Source organism: Rhinoraja longicauda, chromosome 8, assembly GCF_053455715.1.
Source record: "Rhinoraja longicauda isolate Sanriku21f chromosome 8, sRhiLon1.1, whole genome shotgun sequence".
Classification (NCBI taxonomy): Eukaryota; Metazoa; Chordata; class Chondrichthyes; order Rajiformes; family Arhynchobatidae; genus Rhinoraja; species Rhinoraja longicauda.
The window spans coordinates 69,317,092-69,343,239 of NC_135960.1; the positions used below are offsets into that span (position 1 = coordinate 69,317,092).

Sequence of the window (26,148 nt, forward strand, 5' to 3'; positions counted from 1 at the left end):
CATTAACACTATCCTACACACACTAGGGACAATTTACAATTTTACCAAGCCAATTAACCTCCAAACCTGTACGTCTTTGGAGTGTGGGAGGAAACCGGAGCACCCGGAGAAAACCCACGCAGGTCACGGGGAGAACGTGCAAACTCCGTACAGACAGCACTCCTAATCAGGATCCTACCCTGGTCTCTGGCGCTGCAAGGCAGCAACTCTACCGCTGCACCACCGAGCCACCCTCATGTACTGTACTGTGTACATGTGCTATGTACCCAATATGAAATTCCAAAAGTAGTCGACATTATTACAAATGCTTTTTCTATGTTGCAATCACAGAACACTGTCAAACTTTGACACTGAAATAAATCATACGATTCATGGTGATTTCTTAAATAAATCATACGATTCATGGTGATCTCTTAAATAAATCATACGATTCATGGTGATTTCTTAAAGTTGCTTGTTCAACACTTGAAAATGCACTGTTTACAATTCTGACAGTGCAGGAAGGAACTGCAGATGCTGGTTTAAACCAAAGATAGACACAAAATGCTGGAGTAACTCAGCGGGTCAGGCAGCATCTCTGGAGAGAAGGAATGGGTGACGTTTCGGGTCGAGACCCTTCTTCAGACTGACGTCGGGGGAAGGGGGGGGATAGATAGATAAGGAAAGTGAAAGGGTGAAAACAGGGGAAAGGGAATGGAGAACAAGGAAAATGTACACTATCCCTGTTTGCTTGGTTGCCACCTTCTCCCAGCTAACAATGATCTATTCTACATTTTCCTTGATCTCCATTCCTTCTGCCTTGTTTTCACACTTTCACACTTCCTTTTCCATGTATCTCCCTCCCCCCTGACTCTCAGTCTGAAGAAGGGTCTCGACCCAAAACGTCACCCATTCCTTCTCTCCAGAGATGCTGCCTGACCCGCTGAGTTACTCCAGCTTTTTGTGTCTATCTACAGTTCTGACATTGTTCCCTAGAGGGAACCATGCTGTTTATTCAGTCAGAGGGTAGAGATTTTGTCGTGTGTTAAATGCAGGGTCTCCATTCTAGGCAATGGTCCCCCAATGGAGCAATAAATCATAAAATTGCCATCCATGGATATTTTAACATATGCCTTAGAATGACCCCAGGAATGAGTAGGTTAACCTTTTGTCGGCACTGGGCCTGTACTCGCTGGAGTTTAGAAGAATGAGGGGGGACCTCATTGAAACACACAGAGTAGTGAAAGGATTGGATAGGGTGGATGTGGAGAGGGTGTTTCCACTAGTGGGAGAGTCTAGGACTAGAGGTCATAGCCTCAGAATTAAAGGACTTTCTTTTAGGAAGGAGACGGGGAGAAATTTATTTAGTCAGGGGGTGGTGAATCTGTGGTTATTTGCCACAGAAGGCTGTGGAGGTCAAGTCAGTGGATATTTGTAAGGAAGAGATGGATAGATTCTTGATTAGTTCAGGTGTCAGAGGTTATGGGGAGAAGGCAGGAGAATAGGGTTAGGAGGGAGAGATAGATCAGCCATGATTGAATGGCGGAGTAGACTTGATGGGCCGAATGGCCTAATTCTATTCCTATGACTTCTGACATGAAATGACCTTATAGAGATGAACACTTGAAATTAGAAATAAATTTGTGCATTTTTTAATTATTATATTTTACAAGGCCATTCTCTTTCCAATCAATTCCAGGTTTCAAATGGACACAAAATGCTGGAGTAACTCAGCGGGGGACAGGCAGCATCTCTGGAGGGAAAGGATGGGTGACGTTTCGGGCCGAGACCCTTCTTCAGACGTCTCCACCTGAATCGTCACCCATTCCTCCTCTCCAGAGATGCTGCCTGTCCCGCTGAGTTACTCCAGCAGTAGAGTTGTTGCCTTTACAGCCCTGACAGCACCAGAGACCCGGGTTCGATCCCGACTACAGGTGCTGTCTGTACGGAGTTTGTACCTTCTCCCCATGACCGTGTGTTTTTTTTTAGATTTAGAGATACAGCGTGGAAACAGGCTCTTCGGCCCACCGGGACCGCGATCCACGCACATTAACACTATCCTACACACACTAGGGACAATTTTTTTTTTACATACCTGTACATACCTACATACCTGTGCGCCTTTGGAGAGTGGGAGGAAACCGAAGATCTCGGAGAAAACCCACGCAGGTCACGGGGAGAACATACAAACTCCGTACAGACGGCGCCCGTAGTCAGGATCGAACCTGAGTCTCCGGCGCTGCATTCGCTGTAAGGCAGCAACTCTACCGCTGCGCCACCGTGCCGCACGAGATCTTCGGTTTCCTCCCACACTCCTAAGGTTTGTAGGTTAATTGGCTTGGTATAAATGTAAATTGTCCCTAGTGTGTGTGGCATAGTGTTAATGCAAGGGGATCGCTGGTCGGTCGGTGCGGAATCGATGGGCTAAAGGGCCTGATTCCGCGCTGTATCTCTAAACTAAACTGAACTAAATGAAACTTTGGTGTCAATCAGCATCTGCACTCCCTTCCTACACATTTTGTCCTGCTTGCAAATGTTCTCTAAATAAAAATCCCCTTTTAATGAATGCAGATGATGACCAAGAATGCATTATTAATGACCAGCTGATCGCAAGAATGGATTTTTTTCTGATCCATTTACCGCAGGGGTTTTCCATGTTCTACCTCACCTTATCCCGATGGGTGCAGCCCAGCCCATTTCTCAGACCAGCTCCCTACCATCAACTCTATCTGCATAGCTGCCAGCATCATCTAGGACTGTTTTCACCCCGGCCATCCCCTCTTCTTCCTTCTCCCATCAGGCAGGAGGTACAGAAGCTGCTTAGCTCGCTCCTCCAGACTCAGGAACAGCTTCATCCCCGCTGTCATCTGATGACTGAACAGTCCTCCCGTAAACTAGGGTGGAGTCCTGATCTTCCCACCTATCCCATTGTAAGGCCCTTGGATTTTTTTTCTCTCTAACTGCAATGCTAGAACACTGAGGGCCACAGTTTAAGAATAAGGGGTGGGCCATTTAGAACGGAGATGAGGAAAAACCTTTTTCTCTCAGAGAGTTGTGAATCTGTGGAATTCTCTGCCTCAGAAGGCAGTGGAGGCCAATTCTCTGGATGCTTTCAAGAGAGAGCTAGATAGAGCTCTTAAGGATAGCGGAGTCAGGGGGTATGGGGAGAAGGCAGGAACGGGGTACTGATTGTGCATGATCAGCCATGATCGCAGCGAATGGCGGTGCTGGCTCGAAGGGCCGAATGACCTACTTCTTCACCTATTGTCTATTGTCTATTATATTCCATATTGCTGTATTTTTCTCAGCACTGTCTGTTCTACTTGTGTCTGCCTTGATTGTACTCAACTGTGGTATAATTTGAGTGGATCGCACGTAAACAAATCTTTTCACTGTATGTTGATGTACAAGACAATAATAAACCCATACCAACACTAGCTGATCCAGAACTCTGTTACTTCCAACGTTACTATCCAAGGGACTTAACATTTAAGAGACTATTACATAGGCGCATGGATCTGCAGGGAATGGCGGGATATGGATTACGTGCAGGCAGATAAGAGTTGGTTTAGGCATCATGTTCAGTACAGACATCGTGGGCTGAAGGGCCTGTTCCTGAGCTGTACTGTTCTGTGTTCTAAAGTTATGCATATCCTTTGCTTTTGTTTCTCCAATGAACCTTCTTTGTTTGCTTTTCCTCACTTCAATTTAATTTAAAAATGCTCAAGGTTAATTTAAATTGATTTGTCAGGTAAAGGTGGTGTCAAAATCGGATTTACCATCCCATTAATCCCGGGAACGTGGGTGGTCCTGCACCAGAGGTCGCCTGTACGATTCGCAAAGTCACCCTTTCATCCCTCCTCTATCCACCCACTTGCTCACTGACCCCTGTCTCACCCCCCCCACCCCCCCCCCCCCCCATCTCGCCCCTTAATACTGCCGACCTCCCCTCTCCACTCTCTGTCTTGATGCAGGGTCTCAACCCAAAATGTCCACAAATCCCATTTACATTGAAACACAGAAAATAGGTGCAGGATGAGGCCATTTGGCTCTTCGAGCCAGCACCGCCATTCGTTGTGATCATGGCTGATCATCCACAATCAGTAACCCGTGCCTGCCTTCTCCCCATATCCCTTGATTCCGCTGGCCCCTAGAGCTCTATCTAACTCTCTTTTAAACTCATCCAGTCAATTGGCCTCCACTGTCTTCAGTGGCAGAGAGTTCCACAAATTCACAACTCTCTGCTGGGTGAAAAAGTTTTTTCTCACCTCAATTTTAAATGGCCTCCCCTCAGAAGGTAGTGGAGGCCAATTCTCTGAATGCATTCAAGAGAGAGCTAGATAGAGCTCTTAAGGATAGCGGAGTCAGGGGGTATGGGGAGAAGGCAGGAACGGGGTACTGATTGAGAATGATCAGCCATGATCACATTGAATGGCGGTGCTGGCTCGAAGGGCCGAATGGCCTCCTCCTGCACCTATTGTCTATTGTCTATTGCCTATTCTTAGACTGTGTACTTCTTTTCCCCATAGTATGCGAAACAAATCTTTTCGCTGTACCTCCTTGCATGGGACAATAATACACAGAAGCCTAAGCATGGAAGAAGGGTCCTGACCCAAAATGTCGTCTTTCCATTTCCTCCATAGATGCTGTCTGACCCACTGAGTTCCCTCGGCACTTTGTGCTTAGCTCAAGATTCCAACGTCCACAGTTCCGCAGTGGCTCCTGCTGTTCTGATTAACTTCCTCATCACTTGTGTTCGTGACACCATGAAACAAGCCAGCCATCTCTCCCCTTAATACCAGTCCCTAGACTCTGAACAGCCCGACCTCCATTATTAATCCATTATGTTCAACCTTCTCACCAGCATTTTGAAATTGTAGATAAATCACGATATGTGCATTGCTCGTGCCCAATCTAAATTAGCCTTCAAAAATCATCATCAGCAAAAATAATTACAAGATCCATGTGTACTGTTTATTGCTTCACTTTGTTTTTACCTCTTGGAAGGATGGCATAATCTTTTCCTCCATTCTCTCTCAAACTGAGAGTTCCAGGGACAAAATCAGTCCCCCTTCTTAAATATAGCAGTCTGACAGGTCTCAGCAGAGACATCTTCATCTGATGAAATATTAATAGTGTAACAGTGCTTTTATTATCTCTTTGTTCTTTTAAAATGCACAGACGTAATTCATCAGGGCAAAGCATTGCTTCCTTAAATATTAGATTCCGTGCCATCATTCCTCATCTCGTTTCCCCGTCACATTCACCCTGTTGTACATGTGCATGCCGTCACCCTGTGAATAAGGGGCGGCGGCACGGTGGCGCAGCGGTAGAGTTCCTGCCTTACAGCGAATGCAGCGCCGGAGACTCAGGTTCGATCCTGACTACGGGCGCCGTCTGTACGGAGTTTGTACGTTCTCCCCGTGACCTGCGTGGGTTTTCTCCGAGATCTTCGGTTTCCTCCCACACTCCAAAGACGTACAGGTATGTAGGTTAATTGACTGGGTAAATGTAAAAATTGTCCCTAGTGTGTGTAGTATAGTGTTAATGTGCGGGGATCGCTGGGCGGCGCGGACCCGGTGGGCCGAAGGGCCTGTTTCCGCGCTGTATCTCTAAAAATCTAAAAAAAAAATCCAGAGATTACAGATGCCTCCCCGATTTACGATGCTTCGACCGCACCTGGAGTACCGTGTGCAGTTGTACAGGGCCCTAGTGAGACCGCACCTGGAGTACCGTGTGCAGTTGTACAGGGCCCTAGTGAGACCGCACCTGGAGTACCGTGTGCAGTTGTACAGGGCCCTAGTGAGACCGCACCTGGAGTACCGTGTGCAGTTTTGGTCTCCAAATTTGAGGAAGGACATTCTTGCTATTGAGGGCGTGCAGCGTATGTTCACTGGGTTAATTCCTGGAATGGCGGGACTGTCGTATGTTGAAAGACTGGAGCAACTGGGCTTGTACACACTGGCATTTATAAGGATGAGAGGGGATCTTATTGAAACATATAAGATTATTAAGGGATTGGACACGCTAGAGGCAGGAAACATGTTCCCAATGTTGGGGGAGTCCAGAACAAGGGCCACAGTTTAAGAATAAGGGGTAGGCCATTTAGAACAGAGATGAGGAAAAACTTTTTCAGTCAGAGAGTTGTAAATCTGTGGAATTCTCTGCCTCAGAAGGCAATGGAGGCAAATTCTCTGGATGCATTCAGGAGAGAGTTAGATAGAGCTCTTAAGGATAGCGGAGTCAGGGGGTATGGGGAGAAGGCAGGAACGGGGTACTGATTGTGGATGATTAGCCCTGATCACATTGAATGGTGGTGCTGGCTCGAAGGGCCGAATGGCCTACTCCTGCACCTATGTAAAAATTATCCCTAGTGGGTATAGGATAGTGTTAATGTGCGGGGATCGCTGGGCGGCGCGGACCCGGTGGGCCGAAAGGGCCTGTTTTCCGCGCTGTATCTCTAATCTAAACTAAACTGCCTCTCCGTGCCTGCCCACCTTTGTCTACTTAATAATTAATAAGTAATTATTGATTTACATGGCAGGGAAGTCGGTGCCTTTGCTGCAGAACAACGTTTACACTCTTGCCACTAGGGACAATGTTTACATTTATACCAAGCCAATTAACCTACAAACCTGCACGTCTTTAGAGCGTGGGAGGAAACCGAAGATCTCGGAGAAAACCCACACAGGTCACGGGGAGAACGTACAAACTCCGTACAGACAGCACCCGTAGTCAGGATCGAACCCGGGACTCCGGTGCTGCATTCGCTGCAAGGCAGCAACTCTACCGCTGCGCCACCGTGCCGCACGGACGTCTACTGGTGTACGGGTGAACGTCAACAGGTGTGACTATTGACTGGTTGCATCATGGCCTGATTTGGCAACTCAAACATCAAACACTAAGAAGATTGCAAAAAGTGGAGAACATTACCGAGCCGATCACGGGTACTGTCCACCCATCCCCTCCACCGAAGGGATCGACAGAGAGTGGTGGACACTGCCCGGTCCATCACGGGTACTGACCTCCCCACCATCCCAGGGATCGACAGGAGGCGCTGCCTCAAAAAGGCAGCCAGCATCATCAGTGACCCACACCACCCTGGCCACTCTCTCATCTCGCTGCTACCATCAGGGAGAAGGTCCAGGCGCCTGAAACTGTAACGTCCTGGTTCAGGAACAGCTTCTTCCCAACAACCATTAGGCTATTAAACACTACAAACTCCAAATAGGATCTGAACTATATAGACTCGAAGGGCTGAAAGGCCTCCTCCTGCACCGATTGTCTATTGTGACTTGGGGACATTATTTTTGACTTTGCACTATTATTGTCTATTTATTTGTCTTTTATTTTAACACATGCTGAACTTTTCTCGTCGCTGTTTATTACAACGATTACAGAGTACTATGTTTACGTAGCATCTCTGGCGAGAAGGAATGGGTGACGCTGAGTTACTCCAGCATTTTGTGTCCATCTTCGGTTTAAACCAGCATCTGCAGTTCCTTCCTCTATATTTTACGTATATGCTGTGCTGCTGCAAGTAAGAATTTAATTGCTCTGTTTTGGGACATATGACAATAAAACACTCTTGACTCTCATAACATGACGACCTTGCCCCACAGGGGCGGTCACGGTGGCGCAGCGGTAGAGTTGTTGCCTTACAGCGAATGCAGCGCCGGAGATCCGGGTTCGATCCTGACTACGGGCGCCGTCTGCACGGAGTTTGTACGTTCTCCCCGTGACCTGCGTGGGTTTTCTCCGAGATCTTCGGTTTCCTCCCACACTCCAAAGACGTACAGGTTTGCAGGTTAATTGGCTGGGCAAATGTAAAAATTGTCCCTAGTGGGTGTAGGATGGTGTTAGTGTGCGGAGATCGCTGGGCGGTGCGGACCCGGTGGGCCGCAGGGCCAGTTTCCGCGCTGTATATCTAAACTAAACTAAACTAAGGGAGAGGGTCATGAGATATACAGCCCCAGGAATAACATTGTCCTCTGTACTTCAAACATGGACATGCGTGTAAAATCTCCGGAGAGATGAGCAGTGACCCAGAAAAAAAAGTGATTCCATTTCAGTGACAGAAACTAAAATAATTTAATTTTCAATTGCAAACAAACAAATTTCCGGGAGCCTTTTCTTCTCAAAGAATTGCTGAACTGCCAAATGTAGGGATTTTTTCACATGTATCCCAGCTGTCTCTGGGTGTTCTAATGATTCTATTTATGTTGCAGATCCCCCCTCATTATTCTCTCTCAAAAACTTCACTTTTCTACGATGAAAAGGTGGGCGAGCGAGGGCATTGAAAACCTCCAGTCCTGCTTTGACTGCACTGATTGGAATGTGTTCAGGGAAGCAACCACACGCCTCGATGAGTACACAGACACTGTGACATCACATGGCAGCTCTTGTGAGGACAGTTGCATTCCCACTGGGACCCGGATCTGGTTCAACAACGACAAGCCCTGGTTCACAGCAGAACTCAGACAGCTCCGCCAGTCAAAAGATGAGGCCTACAGGAGCGGGGATGCAGACCTCTACAGGCAGGCCACGTACAAGCTGAGACGTGGAATCAGAGCTGCCAAGGAAAGGCACTCTGAGAAGCTGAGGAGCAAGTTCTCAGTTGGTGACTCTTCTTCAGTGTGGAAGGGCTTGCAAGAAATCACCAGCTACAAGAGGAAAACCTTGGACAATCGTCAGCTGACCAACGACCTGAACGAGTTCTACTGCAGGTTCGATAGACAGAAACATTACCCTGGAACCCCCTCCCCCACCCACTCCTCACCAGTCACCACTTCACACCGACTCACAGCCTGACTGCAGTCTGCAAAGGCTGGACCCTCGTCCACTACCCACCCTCTCCTTGCTGCCCAACATCAGTCTGCCCACTTCTCCATCACCAACACCAGAAATTGAGGAGGTGGAGGGTCTATTCAGGAGGCAGAAAAACCCGGAGATCTCCAGGACCGGACAATGTTTCCCCCTCTACCCTCAAGCTCTGTGCTGAACAACTGGCACCATTACCTGTGGCAGCTGAAGAAACACAATCTGCCACAGGCAATGATGGTCCAATTCTACACTGCCATCGTAGAGTCCGTCCTCACCTTCTCCATCATGGTCTGGTTTGGCTCAGCCACCAAGCACGACATCTGGAGGCTGCAGCGCATCGTTTGATCAGCCGAGAAGGTTGTTGGCTGCAACCTTCCCCCCATTGGTGAACTGTACACTGCAAGGGCCAGGAAGCGAGCGGGCAAGGTCATCTCTGACCCCTCTCACCCTGGCCACAAACTCTTTGAAGCACTTCCCTCTGGAAGGCGACTCCGGACTGTCAAAGCAGCCACAGCCAGACATAAAAACTGTTTTTTTTCCCATGAGCAGTAGCTCTACTCAACAACCAAAAGTCTGTAGCCTCCTTTTGCTCCGGTATTTTATTTAATTCTTCACATGTTTAAATTATAATGTTTTATTCTTTATTGTTTACTGTATGTCGTGTTGTTATTTGTGAGCAAAGCACGCAGGCACATTCCTTGTATGTGTACATACTTGGCTAATAAAATCTATTCAATTCAATTGAATTAAATCACACCTCCAACATAGCTGTGCCCTGCCACTGCCGAGGGTTTTTTTAAAGTCTGCCTTCACTGTACGTTTTCTTTCACCTATAATTCTGATGTTATTCCCCCTGTGATTTTCAAAATCACTGGTCAGACAACAGGGAAACTGGCCCTTCAGCCCAAGCCATCCATACCGTCCAAGATGCCCCATCTAAGCTAGTCCCGCCTGCCCGTGTTTGCTCCATATCCTCCTAAGCCTTTGCTATCCATGTCCCTGTCCAACTGTCTTTTAAACAGGGAGCAGCGGTAGAGTTGTGGCCTTACAGCGAATGCAGCGCCGGAGACCCGGGTTCGATCCCGACTAAGGGTGCTGTCTGTACGGAGTTTGTACGTTCTCCCCGTGACCTGCGTGGGTTTCCTCCCGCACTCCAAAGACGTACAGGTTTGTAGGTTAATTGGCTTGGTAAATGTAAAAATTGTCCCTAGTGGATGTAGAATAGTGTTAATGTGCGGGGATCGCTGTTTGGCCCGTACCCGATGGGCCTGTTTCCGCGCTGTATCTCTAAACTAAACTAAAATGTTGTGATAGTCCCTGCCTCAACTACCTCCTCTGGCAGCTCATTCCATACACCCACCAACCTCTGTATGAAAAGATTGCCCCTCGGGTTCCTATTAAATCTTTCCCCTCTCACTTTACACCCAAGTCCTCTTGTTCTTGATTCCCCTCCCCTGAGGGGAAAGGATACTGTGCATTCATTCTATCTATTCCCCTCATCATTTTATGCAGCTCTATAAGATCACCCCTCATCCTCCTGCGCTCCAAGGAATAAAATGCTCGCCTGCCCAACCTCTCCCTGTAGCTCAGGCCCTCGAGTGCTGGCAACATCCTCGTAAATCTTCTCTGCGCCCTTTCCAGCTCGACAACATGGTGAGTGACATTGAATCATTAATGTACATCAGGAAGCAGCCATGACAGGAATAGCACTCAGAGTACTGAACCACCTGGATCCGGTGACCATTCATCATCATTATGCTACTTTCCATCAAATAGGCAATGTTTTATTCATGCCTCCAGAGCCCCTTATATTTCACGTACCTCAGTCCTTCTGAGACTCACATAAACCGTATCAAAATGCTGGAGTAACTCAGCGGGACAGGCAGCATCTCTGGCGAGAAGGAATGGGTGACGTTTCGGCTCGAGGCACCCTTTTATAGACAGAGTGAGGGGAGAAGGAAACATGGAAACATAGAAAATAGGTGCAGGAGGAGGCCATTTGGTCCGTCGAGCCAGGGCGGCACGGTGGCGCAGCGGTAGAGTTGCTGCCTTACAGCGAATGCAGCGCCGGAGACTCAGGTTCGATCCTGACTACGGGCGCCGCCTGTACGGAGTTTGTACGTTCTCCCCGTGGCCTGCGTGGGTTTTCTCCGAGATCTTCGGTTTCCTCCCACACTCCAAAGACGGACAGGTATGTAGGTTAATTGACTGGGTAATATGTAAAAAATTGTCCCTAGTGTGTGTAGGATAGTGTTACTGTGCGGGGATCGCTGGGCGGCGCGGACTCGGTGGGCCGAAGGGCCTGTTTCTGTGCTGTATCTCTAAATCTAAAATCTAAAAAAAACGCCATTCATTGTAGTGTAAGAAAATAACTGCAGATGCTGGTACAAATCGAAGGTATTTATTTCACAAAATGCTGGAGTAACTCAGCAGGTCAGGCAGCATCTCAGAAGAGAAGGAATGGGTGACGGTTCATTCATTGTGATCATGGCAGATCATCCACAATCAGTAACCCGTGCCTGCCTTCTCCCCATATCCCTTGATTCCACTAGCCTCTAGAGCTCCATCTAACATAAGTGAGGCCTGGCACTCTACATCGTGGCTTGACCACTGCATTAGCACTGCTGATGCTCATGATATTCTAAGATCTATGGAGATTGTGTATGAGGCATCTATGTCTGATCATGTTCCTTTTGTTATGGCACTCGATTGGGGCAGTCTCCCGGAGATGTCTCAGGAGGGTAATAGTGCCTGTAAGGCTAAACTGGATTGGTCTAAGCTCTCAGATGAGGATGTGATGTTATACTATGAGTGAACTGATGTTCTTCTAAGTAATGTATATCTACCCAGAGATGCTATTATGTGTACTGATGTGAATTGTAATAACAGCGCTCACTGTAAGGACCTCTGTGCTATGTATAATTGTATTGTGGGTGCTGTGTATGAAGCTAATAAGCCATGCTTTACTCACTCTGATAAAAGACACAGCATTAAGCCAGGGTGGAATAAACATGTGGCTGCTCATCATGCTGAAGCTAAGGATGCCTTTAAGGCTTGGGTCTTGGCAGGTAGGCCCAGAGAGGGGCCTGTCCTGGATCACAAAAAGCTTAGTAATGCTCGGTATAAATATGCAGTTCGTTATATCAGCAAACACGAACAATTAATGAGAGCAGACTCTATGGCTGATAAGCTCCTTGGTAACGATGTTACTGGCTTCTGGAAGGAGGTGAGAGCTCTGAACAGAGGCAGTACATTGTTGCCATGTACCATAGAAGGAGTCTCAGGAGCCGACAACATAGCTGATTTTTGGAGGCAACATTACTCTGAGCTATTCAATTGTATTAAAAGTGATCCCTACAAAGTGGGCAACATTGCCAACAGTGACAAAGTGGGAATCACAGCCAATAAGGTCTATCAAGCAATCACACAGCTAGCTGATAACAAAGCTAGCGGCTTAGATCAGATCACTGCAGAGCACCTCAAACTTGCAAGCCCCAGGGTTGCCGCCCTTCTTGCAATCTGTTTTACTGGCCTTATGAATCATGGTCTGTTACCGGACTCCATGTTGTCCGTTACTCTGGTGCCTGTCATCAAGGACAAAGTGGGCAAGGTGGGGGAGCTTGGATAATTACAGACCGATTGCTCTAGCCAGTGTGTTATCCAAAGTCCTGGAAAGAATTTTATTAGATAGATTATGTTTTTATTTGGGTACTACAGACAACCAGTTTGGCTTCAAGGCTAAGCATGGTACTGATTTATGTATCTATGCCCTGAAGGAAATGGTTGAAATGTATAGAAGGCAGAATTCCTCTGTGTTAATTGGTTTTATTGATGCCTCTAAAGCTTTTGATCGAGTCAACCATCATAAGCTGTTCCAAAAACTGAGTCAAAAAGGAGTGCCTAACAGTATAATTAGGGTCCTGGCATATTGGTACGCCAACCAGAGCATGCAGGTCAAATGGGGTAATGCAGTCTCTGTACCATTTGGTGTTGGTAATGGGGTTCACCAGGGGGGGCTACTCTCACCAGCCCTCTTTAATGTGCACATGAATGATTTATCTGAACAGCTTAGAGGCTGTAAAACAGGATGTATGATTGGTAACACCCTGGTAAACCATCTTATGTATGCCGATGATCTGGTGGTTTTTTCTCCTAGCAGTGCTGGGTTTCAGCAGATGTTGAATATATGCTCTGAGTATGGTGTCCAATTTGACGTGAAATACAATGCTAAAAAGAGCGTTGTCATGATTTGTAAAGTAAAAGGGGACAAAGATCTAGTCTTCCCATCATTTTACCTGTCAGGGCTGGTTCTATCTGTCTGCTGTAAAGCTAAGTATCTGGGACATGTCATCACAGATCAAATGTCTGATGATGAGGACATGTATAGACAGCGCCGCATGTTGTATGCATGTTGGTTAGGAAATTCCACTGGTGCTCAGGAAATGTCAAGATAAATCTGTTTAGAGCGTACTGTACTCCTCTTTACACTGCTCCTTTGTGGATAAAGTTTAATAAGTCAAGCATCCATAAACTTAAGGTTGCCTATAATGACTGCATGCGCATATTGCTTAGAAAGCCAAGGTGGTGCAGTGCAAGTGAACTGTTTTGTAGTGCAGGAGTCAATATGTTTCATGCCCTGTTGAGGAATCTCATGTTTAAATTTATATGCCGATTGAATGGTTCTCAGAATTCCATCATTGTGCTGCTGGTAAATCCTGGTTTCAGTGCCGTGAGATACCTGGCACCTATGTGGAAACATTGGTATTGTTGCCTTTTCTCATTTAATTTAATTTTATATGTATATACTGTGTACTGTATGTGTATTCTAATGGACCATGAGTCTGCTTAATAAAATTAATAATAATAATAATAACTCTCTTTTAAATTCATCCAGTGAATTGGCCTCCACTGCCTTCTGTGGCAGAGAATTCCGCAAATTCACAACTCTCTGGGTGAAAAACTTTCTTCTCACCTCAGTTTTAAATGGCCTCCCCTTTATTCTTAGACTGTGTCCCCTGGTTCTGGACTTCCCCAACATTGGGAACATTTTTCCTGCATCTGGCTTCTCTAGTCCGTTTATAACTTCATACGTCTCTATAAGATCCCCTCTCATCCTTCTAAACTCCAGTGAATACAAGCCCAGTCTTTCCAATCTTTCCTCATATGACAGTCCTGCCATCCCGGGGATTAACCTCCTGAACCTACGCTGCACTGCCTCAATAGCAAGGATGTCCTTCCTCAAATTAGGAGACCAAAACTGCACACAATACTCCAGATGTGGTCTCACCAGGGCCCTATACAAATGCAGAAGGACTTCTTTGCTCCTGTACTCAAAACTAGGGATATGGAAGGATTCACAGTTGTGAAAACGACAGATCAAAGCAGACAATGCTCACGGTGACAACGAGGCATGCAAACCGTAAAATTAACCAGGAGGACAGTGAAACTAGTCGGAGAACTAGGGCGGGGGAGGGATAGAGAGAGGGAAAGCAAGCATTGCTTGAAGTTAGAGAAATCAATATTCATACCGCTGGGGTGTAAGCTGCCAAAGCAAAATACGAGGTGCTGTTCCTCCAATTTGCGTTGGGCCTCACTCTGGCAGTGGAGGAGGCCCAGGACAGAAAGGTCAGTGTGGGAAATGGGAGGGGGAGTTAAAGTGTTTGGCAACCGGGAGATCACGTAGGACCAGGCCGACTTACACCCAGCGGTATGAATATGGGTTTGTCTAACTTTAATCTTACCCTCGTGGTCAGCTTGCCTTCAGCCAACAATGAACCATTCCACACTTCCTTGATCACCGTCTGCTTTGATTTGTTGTTTTCACACCTTGCCCTTCCATATCTCCTGTTTCCCCCTCCCCTGACTCTCAGCGTAAAGAAGGGTCTTGACATGAACCATCATCCATTTGTTAAGCGCGGTGATTTTTCTGTACATTAAAAGGCATCGTTTTTGGTGCTGTTTCTGTCTATGGCCTATAAGCTGCTTAAGCTGTTTAAGAGACTGATCGCCTAATTTAATTTATCAAATTTATTTTTTAAACTGTGCAGATACAGTGTAGAAACCAGGCCCTCTGGCCCACCGAGTCCACGCCGACCAGCGATCGCCCGCTCACACTAGTTCTATGTTATCCCACTTTCTCAACCACTCAGGCAGTTATTCCTCTGCTCCAGCTAGCCTCTCCCGCGGAGTTCCACAAGGCTCCATCCTAGGCCCCATTCTCTTCTCTCTATACATGCTCCCCCTTGGCCAAATCATTCAAAAGCACGGCATTTCTTTCCACTGCTATGCCGATGACACTCAGCTTTACCTCCCCCTGAAACCCAACAACCAGTCAAATTTAAACAGCCTCTCACACTGCCTTGAGGACATAAAATGTTGGATGGCACAGAACTTCCTCCAATTAAATGAGAGCAAGTCTGAGGTCATCCTATTCGGCCCCCCCGACTCCATCAAATTGATAACAGGCAGTCTTGGAAGTCTATCCTGCCTAGTCAAACCGCATGTCAAAAACCTAGGCATGATATTTGACTCTGCATTAAAATTTGATAAGCAAGTCAACGCTGTGGTAAAAGCCAGCTTCTTCCAACTTCGAACCATAGCTAAAATCAAACCTTTCTTCCAATTCGACGACACAGAAAAAATCATTCACGCTTTCATTTCCTCCCGCCTAGACTACTGCAACTCCCTATACACTGGGATCAGCCAATCTTCCCTGTCCCGCCTGCAACTGGTCCAAAACGCCGCAGCGAGACTCCTGACGGGTACCCATAAAAGGGACCACATCACCCCGATTCCGGCCTCTCTCCACTGGCTCCCTGTACGGTACAGAATCAACTTCAAGCTCCTCCTATTCACGTATAAAGCCCTAAATGGACACTCCCCCCCCTACATCAAAAATCTTCTAACCCCCCTCTCTAACTCCAGGTCCCTCAGGTCGGCCGACTTGGGGCTACTCACTATCCCGTGGTCTAGGCTTAAGCTCAGGGGTGACCGCGCTTTTGCGGTTGCAGCTTCTAGACTGTGGAACAGCATCCCTCTCCCCATCAGAACTGCCCCCTCCATCGACTCCTTTAAGTCCAGGCTCAAAACCTATTTCTACTCCCTAGCGTTTGAGGCTCATTGAGGAGGCGCTGTGAACTGTTTGCGTGCTACTGTATGTTTCATTTTTTTTCCATTGGAACCTAATCAGATGTACAGCACTTTGGTCAACGTGGGTTGTTTTTAAATGTGCTATACAAATAAAATTGACTTGACTTGACTCCCTAAACACTCGCGGCAATTTACAGAGGGACAATTAACCGACAATGAACCACCTTCTTACAATGTCCTTGTCTGCAGAGAAATCCCTGGTCTCATTTTGGTTCAGCCAGCTGCCCTTTTTACTCTCTGAATCACGGTTAATTCACCGAAGAAACACTGAACGATGATGTTGAGGTACAGCAATCTCCACAGTGGCGTGATTAATTGTGCTTATTTGGAGGATAACTAGAGTGAAAACTGTTGCAACCCCATGCCGTTAGAATGCCTGGTTCTCAATTACCAAGGATTACTTTTAGATTGTTGGAGCCAATGGGGGAAAACATAGAAATGATTAATATTGTTTACAAATTCATTGGTTTTTATTTTTGGAATTGCAAGTCAATTGGACAACTGTTTAAAAAAAGTTAAATTCTTTAAAGAAAAACCCGACAACTATAATGACATCTTTCAATAAGGGCGTGCAGCGTAGGTTTACTAGGTTAATTCCCGGAATGGCGGGACTGTCATATGTTGAAAGACTGGAGCGACTAGGCTTGTATACACTGGAATTTAGAAGGATGAGAGGAGATCTTATCGAAACGTATAAGATTATTAAGGGGTTGGACACATTAGAGGCAGGAAACATGTTCCCAATGTTGGGGGAGTCCAGAACAAGGGTTAAGAATAAGGGGTAGGCCATTTAGAACTGAGATGAGGAAAAACTTTTTCAGTCAGAGTTGTGAATCTGTGGAATTCGCTGCCTCAGAAGGCAGTGGAGGCCAATTCTCTGAATGCATTCAAGAGAGAGCTAGATAGAGCTCTTAAGGATAGCGGAGTCAGGGGGTATGGGGAGAAGGCAGGAACGGGGTACTGATTGAGAATGATCAGCCATTATCACATTGAATGGCGGTGCTGGCTCGAAGGGCAGAATGGCCTCCTCCTGCACCTATTGTCTATTGTCTATAATAAACCCGCAAGTCTTTGGGATGCGGGAGGAAACCGGAGCACCCGGAGGAAGCCCACGCGGTCACAGGGAGAACGTGCAAACTCCACGCACAGACAGACCCCGAGGTCAGGATCGAACGCGGGTCTCTGGAGTTGTGAGGTAGTGGCTCTACCATGGTGCCATTGAGCTGCCCTTTAGTAATCTTTTTATAATATTAAAAATGTGAAAACCTAGTTTTTAAACTGCATAAGAGCTACCAGTGCTTACGGTCGCAGAGGAGGCACTGGTCAAATGGAACGTGACTTTTAAAATTACATGCTGGATTAATCTGTTCAAGTGACAGTTTTTCCCTTAATGCTCAATTCCTTTGATACTCAAAAGCTCTCCTGCTGTTGACATTAAACATGTCTGTTGGATTCATCCCGACAGTTGCCTGGCATTATCCTGGAACTGCAACCTTGTAGATAGATATTTTAACAGTTCTGACACACTCTTCCACTTCCAAGATGTTTCTTCCAGCCTAATAAAGAATTTGATACCCTTGTTTTAGCAACTAGTTTTACATCAAGTGCTGGAAAAAGGAAATGTTTAAGATTCTTAGTGTTCAGGTTTCCAGGGGAATTAGATTTAGATTTTTTGTTAGATATAGAGATACAGCGCGGAATCAGGCCCTTCGGCCCACCGGGTCCGCGCCGCCCAGCGATCCCCGCACATTAACACTATCCTACACACACCAGGGACAATTAACCTACATACCTGTACGTCTTTGGAGTGTGGGAGGAAACCGAAGATCTCGGAGAAAACCCACGCAGGTCACGGGGAGAACGTACAAACTCCGTACAGACGGCACCCGTAGTCAGGATCGAACCCGAGTCTCAGGCGCTGCATTCGCTGTAAGGCAGCAACTCTACCGCTGCGCCACCGTGCAGCTCACTTGGATCAATTGTGTTCTTAAAAATGTAACTTTCTTATTGTTAATGAATTGCACGTCCTTCAGGTGATCATTTTAGGCTGGCTGTACTAATTAAGCACATAGTTCTGGTTGCCAGGATAGACTGGAGAATGGATCAGCCATGATCACAATGAATGGCGGTGCTGGCTCGAAGGGCCAAATGGCCTCCTCCTGCACCTATTTTCTATGTTTCTCAGAGCAACCCTGTCTTCAGGAAGGATGTTCTTTGGGCATTAGCGGGATTCCTGCATTCCCTCTCCATCAAACCCAGCCTTTCGGGAAATCCCATCTACTTGGGTGAAATTTCGTCGGTATTTATACCGAATGACAATAAAGTTCTGTTATGTTATGTTATGTTATGTTCTTTTCCCATTAACATGACAGCATATTTTACCTCGCCGGAGAAAGAGTCATCGAGTCAGAGAGTCATACGGAACAGAAGGTGGCTTTAGACTGTAGAGACACAGTGAGGAAACAGGCCCATCGGACCACCGAGTCCGCGCCGATCAGCAATCACCCCGCCCACTCACACTATCCTGCACACTAGGGACAATTTACAATTTTACCTACAGACCCCCAAATCTTTGGGATGTGGGAGGAAACCGGAGCACCCAGAGAAAACCCACGCATTCACAGGGAGAACGTACAAACTCCATACAGACAGCAACCGCAGTCACGATCGAACCCCCTCCTTTCAGTCTGATGAAGGGTCCCGACCCGAAACATCACCCATCCTTTTTCCCTAGAACTCTATAATGTAGAAACAAAGAACTACAGATGCTGCAGTTCATACCAACGATGTTGGAGTAACTCAGCGGGTCAAGCAGCATCTCTGGAGGATGGATGCTTCCTGACCTGTCGAGTCGCTCCAGCGCTCTGTGTCTATCTTTGGTATGAACCAGCATCTGCAGTTCCTTGTTTCTACCTCGAACCACCTTCTTACAATGTCCTTGTCTGCAGAGAAATCCCTAGTCTCATTTTGGTTCAGCCAGCCGCCCTTCTTACTCTCTGAATCACGGTTAATTCACCGAAGAAACACTGGAAGGTACAGCAATCTCCACAGTGGCGTGATTAATTGCGCTTATTTGGAGGAAAACTAGAGTGAAAACTGTTGCAACCCCATGCCGTTAGAATGCCTGGTTCTCAATTACCAAGGATCACTTTTAGATTGTTGGAGCCAATGGGGGAAAACATAGAAATGATTAATATTGTTTACAAATTCATTGGTTTTTATTTTTGGAATTGCAAGTCAATTGGACAACTGTTTAAAAAAGTTAAATTCTTTTTTAAAAAACCCGACAACTATAATGACATCTTTCAATGACTACAAAAGTTAATATTTGGAATTTATGAGTAAGTTTCATTTCTAATATGTTGGCATTAAAGCTGTTTTGGCACATAATTAACAGATATCACCATTAGAGAGTGATCCAAATGCAATGTGGCAAATAAATTAAACATTCTGCAATGAATGAGATAATACTTTCATAAAATCACTAAAACATTAACTTTTCACATCTTTCTGCTATTGCCTGATATTTATTTTGTACACATAACTTGTATTATAATACAGTAATAAATGTGTACAGGTTTTAATTGTCTAACGCATTTTTAATGTTGCATTGCTTATTTCCAACAATGATTGGCGAGGTTGTGATCCTGCATAATGAAGCAATTAACATTTTATATGCAGTCATTTACGTTATCAGTTAATACCAAGTGCAACTCTTAATAGATATTACCTTAAAATTGCACTTGCTTTTATAAGGTACACTGGAGCGTTGGATTCCAATCATTTACTGAAGAATAGAAATCTACCAATAATCAACTAAATTAACTCATTGAGGATCTTTTGCAAAATAATTAAATAAGGGGTAACATTAAGTTCCCATTGTAGGATTGCCATGAAAATCCCTTGCTGGTGGAAGTTCATAAACCTATCCACAAATGGAAGATAAAAGAATGAATAAAATAATTAAGTGGACAGGGCTTTCTCCATCGCTGCTCCCACCCTCTGGAACTCACTACCCCAAACCGTCAGAGACTCCTCCTCACTCACCACATTCAAAACATCACTGAAGTCTCACCTGTTCAGCACTGCCTTCAACCACTGACCGTCACCTCACCTTCTGTCTCCTTTTTCTGTACGTTTACTTATTTATCTATTTATTCAATTCTCTATGTTCTAGAAATCCCTGTAAAGCGTCTTTGAGTGTTTGAAAAGCGCTATATAAATGTAATGCACAGAGTCTCTTGCCCAGAGTAGGGGAATCGAGGACCAGAGGACATAGGTTCAAGGTGAAGGGGAAAAGATTTAATAGGAATCCGAGGGGTAACTTTTTCACATAAAGGGTGGTGGGTGTATGGAACAAGCAGCCAGAGGAGGTAGTTGAGGCAGGGACTATCCCAACATTTAAGTAACAGACACATGGATAGGACAGGTTGGGAGAGATATGGACCAAATGTGGGCAGGTGGGACTTGTGTAGCTGGGACATGTTGGCCGGTGTGGGCGTTGGGACGAAGGGCCTTTTTCCACGCTGTATCACTCTATGACTCCAATAATGACTTTAATTTTCTCACTGAAGAAATAGATTAATATTCAGACTGGAAACATTAACATAATAAACAATGTTGAAAACATCAGTTTTAATTACTAATAAACCTAATTTATTTACGTCCATAAAATAAGGGTAATTTTTAAAGTTTAACAAAAAGGAATACTTTGTGTTAACCAACTGTGCTTGTAGTTTGTCACCAAAACCTGTCTCCAGACGAGCCTAAATTTGCAGTGCTAAACACACCATTTGAAAAATCACCTGTGTGAAAGAATGGACACAAAATATAGCATTTAGTTGACACTTTCATTACCTTTTTAGAAACAGTCAAACTGAACAACAGATCTATTTTACATTTGAGATGCATACATTGACTGGGTTTCATTAAAGATACCACACCATTTTACAGCACATCTCGATTTTGTTTAGTTTTGTTCGTTCAACTCCAGCTTCTTTGCAATTGAATATAATTTACTTTACATGGCTAAAATATACACTCAAACGCAAAAAGGAAAAGCTACACCTTACTGTCAGTACAGAAAACCAGCCTTCTGAACACTTTACTGAACTAGTCATTGAAACATTAAAACCTGTGCTCTTTATGAAATAATTTAGTACATAGCATTACATCGGAATACTGCTGCACAATGCAATCTGGTGAAAGGTTACCCACCTGAAACATTAAAGGGCCTGTCCTACTTAGGTGATTTTAAGGTGACTGCCGGCGACTAGGCTGTCGCCAAACGTTTGCCGGGGTGTTGCGGGCATGATCGTGAGGAGTCTTCAAAGAATCATAGTGGATCTCGGCGCGTCGCGGAAAAAATTTCCAGATAGAAATTTCTCGGCGACAGCTGGCTTGTCGCCAGGTATCGTAGCTTATTGCGGGCGCTGTCTGTCGCACGCTGTCCCCAGGTTTGCTAGGTTGTCGCAGATGCATTTAGAAGCAGGTAATATTAAATTAAGAAAAGGCATTTGAAGATACCAGAAGATAGCTTTGTTTAACCAATTTATTTACCGTCAGGACATTTGACAGGTAGATTGGAGGCGACAGTTTGACGGTCAGGTAAGCGTGGGAATTTTGCGATGTTTCCGAAGACAGTGTAATCTCTTAGCCAGGTGCTAGTTTCACAAAAAAAGTTAATTGTATCGACCTGACTCGGCATTGTCGTGGTCATTGTCGTAGGGCAAAATAAAATTTTGCCGGCCTGCTACGACTTTGACTGTCGCCGGCCTTAAAAATCGCGTGACTGGGACAGGCCCTTAAGTTTATTAGTCAGTTAGTTAGTTCATCACCATCCTCTCACATCACCCATTCCTTCTCTCCAGAGATGCTGCCTGTCCCGCTGAGTTACTCCAACATTTTGTGTCTATCTTCGATTTAAACCAGCATCTGCTGTTTCTTCCCACACATTAACTTTATTTATCTCTCCACAGATGCTGCTTGAACTATAGGGTGTCGAATTTTTAGCTCCAGTTTCCAGCATCTGTAATTTTGTTTTGCTTTTGAGTTATATGGGATATGCAAGCAATGATAAATTGGCTAAACATTCATTTCCACTGTCGAAGGCTTGCTGTGCGTCAATGGTCATTAATACACACAATCTTAATTTCGCATCGACAACAACCATTTTCAGCTTGATGAGAGAGCTCGAGTAACATGTTTGCAATTATTTTAAAAAAATCTGCCCTGTGAATAAGTTAACAGCGCAGTTTTAACATTATACAAAGCTAAATGTTTTCTTATATGCATACATTCAATGTCACCATTAAAATCACCTGATCAACCCACAGTTTAAAAACTTCTTTTCACACTATGATAACTAAATATGCCATTTAAATTCACATTGAATGCATTAAAATGTAGATTTTATATTTAATCGCACTGAATTGATAATATGCTGTTCGGCAAAAATTCAACCAGTTACACAATAGGAAATGCATTCAAGGCAATTAGAGACATTCTGTAAAGTAAGGTAGTAATGTCCATTTAAAATTAAATAAATATGACAGCCAGGCATGTGTTTAGCTGCAAGTCTTGCATTTCAAATCCAAACTCTCTCCCACTCCGAGTATATCCAGCTTTCCCATCCTGATGTGATTTAGATGCAACACCTCGTCACCACGAGCGAAGTTTCAGGTGAGAACCTTGGCAATTGCACATTCCTTGAGCAAGTTATAACTAACCATACAAGCGATAAATGTATAATGAATAGATATCACCTTCAGCAAACAGCGCTGTTGTTCGTGGGTGCCTACGTGGTTTTGGTTCCAAACAAGGAGCAAAGCGGAACTAACTTATTGTTACTCAAACCAGACAGTACCAATGAACATGTCATTTATTTCCCACTGATGGTAGTAGCAATTACAGTTGTTCTCTGCGAGGTTAAACTCGTCAGCATGTTACACCTGGGAGGAAATGAGTCGTTTAGTTACTTGTTGGCTGTAGAAACGTTTCCCCCCGCCATTCGCGATCAATCGATGCAGATTGTTGATCGGAAACATGAGCGGCAATTAGAAGCACTTTGTAAACCCATTGATAGATTACATTTAGCATCGGAGATGTTTTTTGCTCGCCATCTCGTTCCAGATCCTCTGCATCTCTTCGGGAGAGATCTGGTGCACTGTGATGACCCTACGGTATCGACAGAGGCTGTAGGAAACCTTCCAGTGATTGAAGCCACTGTTCTGAAAGGGATGGATGCCAAGCTTCCTCAGGCAAAGCCCAACATAGACGTCCTCGAGATGGAGTATCCTGGTGTGGAGGGATGTCTTATAAATGGCTTCGGCCACGTCTGTGGAAAAGACGTATCCAGTCCCAGAGCAGAAGGGAGGGTAGTTGTTGTCCGGGTAGACATCCCGGGACATGTACCACTTGCTGCGGACATCTCGGATCGGACCTCCGTTGATGACGTAGCCAGTGAAGTATCTCCTCCGCGGTTTGGTGTTGGGCTTGAGCAGCTTGTGGATCAGGTTGTCCATGTTGACGAAGATGTCGCTGTCGGTCTTCATCACGTACTTGGCCTTGGAGCAGAAGGTGGCCACCCACTTCAGGCCCATGACCGTCTTCAGCGTGAGGTTGTGGTAGGAGTCCGCAAAGTCCTCCACCACGATGTCGTGGAAGATCTGGCTCTCCTGCTCCACCATCTGGTTGAGGACCGGGTCGGCGTTCCTCCCCAGCAGGAACAGGGTGACCAGCTGGATGCCCTTGAAGCTGTTCTCGTCTCCCCAGGTCTCCCTGATGGCCTGGCGGGCGTCGAACTCCTTGTGGGTGGTGCTGACCAGGATGACCAGGAAGGGGTTGATGGGCTGGCACTTGTCGGGCTCGTTGATCAGGTAGTCGAAGTTGTGCGGGTTGAGGGAACGCGTCCGGATGTTGCTGAAGTTGAAGTTCTTCCTCTCGACGATCACGCGGGAAAACGAGCCGTGGGCCACGAAGGAAGACGTAGGGCGGGTGGCACTCAGGTACCAGAGCGCACTGGCCCAGCAGACCACCGTTAGAAAGTACAGGCAGGAGACTTTGGAAGCCATGCTCGCTCCCCCTCTCACATCACGTCACATATCAGAGAGAGTCCGCCGCAGTCCAGGGACGTCCGATCATTCCGACTTGGTGCAAGCTCCCTCGACGGTGATGCATTGGTACATCTGCACGGAAAGCTGGAGGGGGCGGGAAACAGCAAAGTGCCCATCAACAAGATCACACTGCACAACCCCGTCCCCATCTGTCATCAAAACCGTGGTACAGCTGGTAGAGCCACTGCCCCACCCTGCGCCAGAGACCCGGGCTCCACCCTGATCTCGGGCGCTGTTTGTGCGTGGAGTTTGCACGCTCTCCCCGTGACCACGCGGGTTTTCCCCGGGAGCTCTGGTTTCCTTCCACATTCCAAAGCCTCGTAAACGTTTGCACCCTAATTGGCTTTGGTGTCATTGTAAGTTGTTCCTAGTGTGTAGGATAATGCTAGTCAATAGACAATAGGTGCAGGAGGAGGCCATCCTAGTGTGTAGGATAATGCATGTCAATAGACAATAGACAATTCGGCCCTTCGAGCCAGCACCGCCATTCAATGTGATCATGGCTGATCATTCTCAATCAGTAACCCGTTCCCATACCCCCTGACTCCGCTTATTCACAAAATGCTGGAGTAACTCAGCAGGTCAGGCAGCATCTCGGTAGAGAAGGAATGGGTGACGTTTCGGGTCGAGACCCTTCTTCAGCCTAACTCCGCTATCCTTAAGAGCTCTATCTAGCTCTCTCTTGAATGCATTCAGAGAATTGGCCTCCACTGCCTTCTGAGGCAGAGAATTCCACAGATTCACAACTCTCTGACTGAAAAAGTTTTTCCTCATCTCAGTTCTAAATGGCCTACCCCTTATTCTTAAACTGTGGCCCCTGGTTCTGGACTCCCCCAACATTGGGAACATGTTTCCTGCCTCTAACGTGTCCAATCCCTTAATAATCTTATACGTTTCGATAAGTGTGCGAGGATCGCCGGTCTGCACGGACGCGGTTGGCATAAGGTCATAAGTGATAGGTGCAGAATTAGGCCATTCGGCCCATCAAGTCTACTCCGCCATTCGATCACGGCTGATCTATGTCTCCCTCCTAACCCCATTCTCCTGCCTTCTCCCCACAACCCCTGACACCCGGACTAATCAGGGCCGGTTTCCTTGCTGTATCTCTAAACTAAACTAAACAGCGTGGGTTTTCTCCGGGTGTTCTAGTTTCCTTCCACATCCCAAAGACATCCACACTTCACGCTGCCTCGGCAAGGCCAGCAGCATAATCAAGGCTCAGTCTCACCCCGGTCACTCCCTCTTCTCCCCTCTCCCATCAGGCAAGAGGTACAGAAGTGTGAAAACGCACACCTCCAGATTCAGGGACAGTTTCTTCCCAGCTGTTATCAGGCAACTGAACCATCCTACCACCATCTAGAGAGTGGTCCTGACCTCCCATCCACCTCATTGATAACCCTCGGACTATCTTTAATCAGACCTTATCTTGCAATAAATGTTATATCCTTTACCCTGTAGCTGTACAATCTAGATGGCTTGATTTTAATTGCATACAGTCTTTCCGCTGACTGGATAGCTCAAAACAAAAAAGCTTTTCACTGTACCTCGGTACATGTGACAATAAACTATACCAAACCAAACTAAACTAAACTAAATCAAACTAAACCAAACCAAACACTCTGTAAATTGCTCCTCGTGTGTAGGGAGTGAATGAGAAAGTGGGATAACATAGAACTCGTGTGAGTGAGCGATCAATGGTTATCAGTACAAAAGATATCAGTCTCTAAACTAAAAACTCACATGCCTGGCAAGAAGTTGTGTGAACAATACCATCCAAAGTCTAAGGTGCTGCTTTTAAGGAAAGTCATGAAAATGAACCGTGTCCAACAAAAGTGGATGTGGACCGTGATGTTTTCAAGTGTCACAGACCACCTGCCCAGAAAACAACTGTTAAAAATATATAAACAGGAGACTGTAGCCAACACCACAACAAGAGGTGCAAGAGTTGCATTGTGAAAATCGGCACGGTGGCGCAGCGGTAGAGTTACTGCCTTACAGCGAATGCAGCGCCGGAGACTCAGGTTCGATCCTGACTTCGGTCGCCGTCTGTACGGAGTTTGTACGTTCTCCCCGTGACCTGCGT

The 26,148-nt window shown here is 46.0% G+C and overlaps 1 protein-coding gene across 1 annotated transcript; it reads right to left on the reverse strand.

Annotated features, from left to right (window-relative positions):
- Positions 1-19,192: 19,192 nt before the first annotated feature.
- On the reverse strand, positions 19,193-25,852 carry b3galt1b (UDP-Gal:betaGlcNAc beta 1,3-galactosyltransferase, polypeptide 1b). The gene is made up of 2 exons (XM_078404187.1): positions 25,806-25,852; positions 19,193-24,149 (listed from the first exon to the last, which is right to left on the reverse strand). Exon 2 carries the CDS (start codon positions 24,021-24,023, stop codon positions 23,043-23,045), a length of 981 nt encoding a protein of 326 aa, XP_078260313.1. The 5' UTR covers positions 24,024-24,149; positions 25,806-25,852; the 3' UTR covers positions 19,193-23,042.
- Positions 25,853-26,148: the final 296 nt, after the last annotated feature.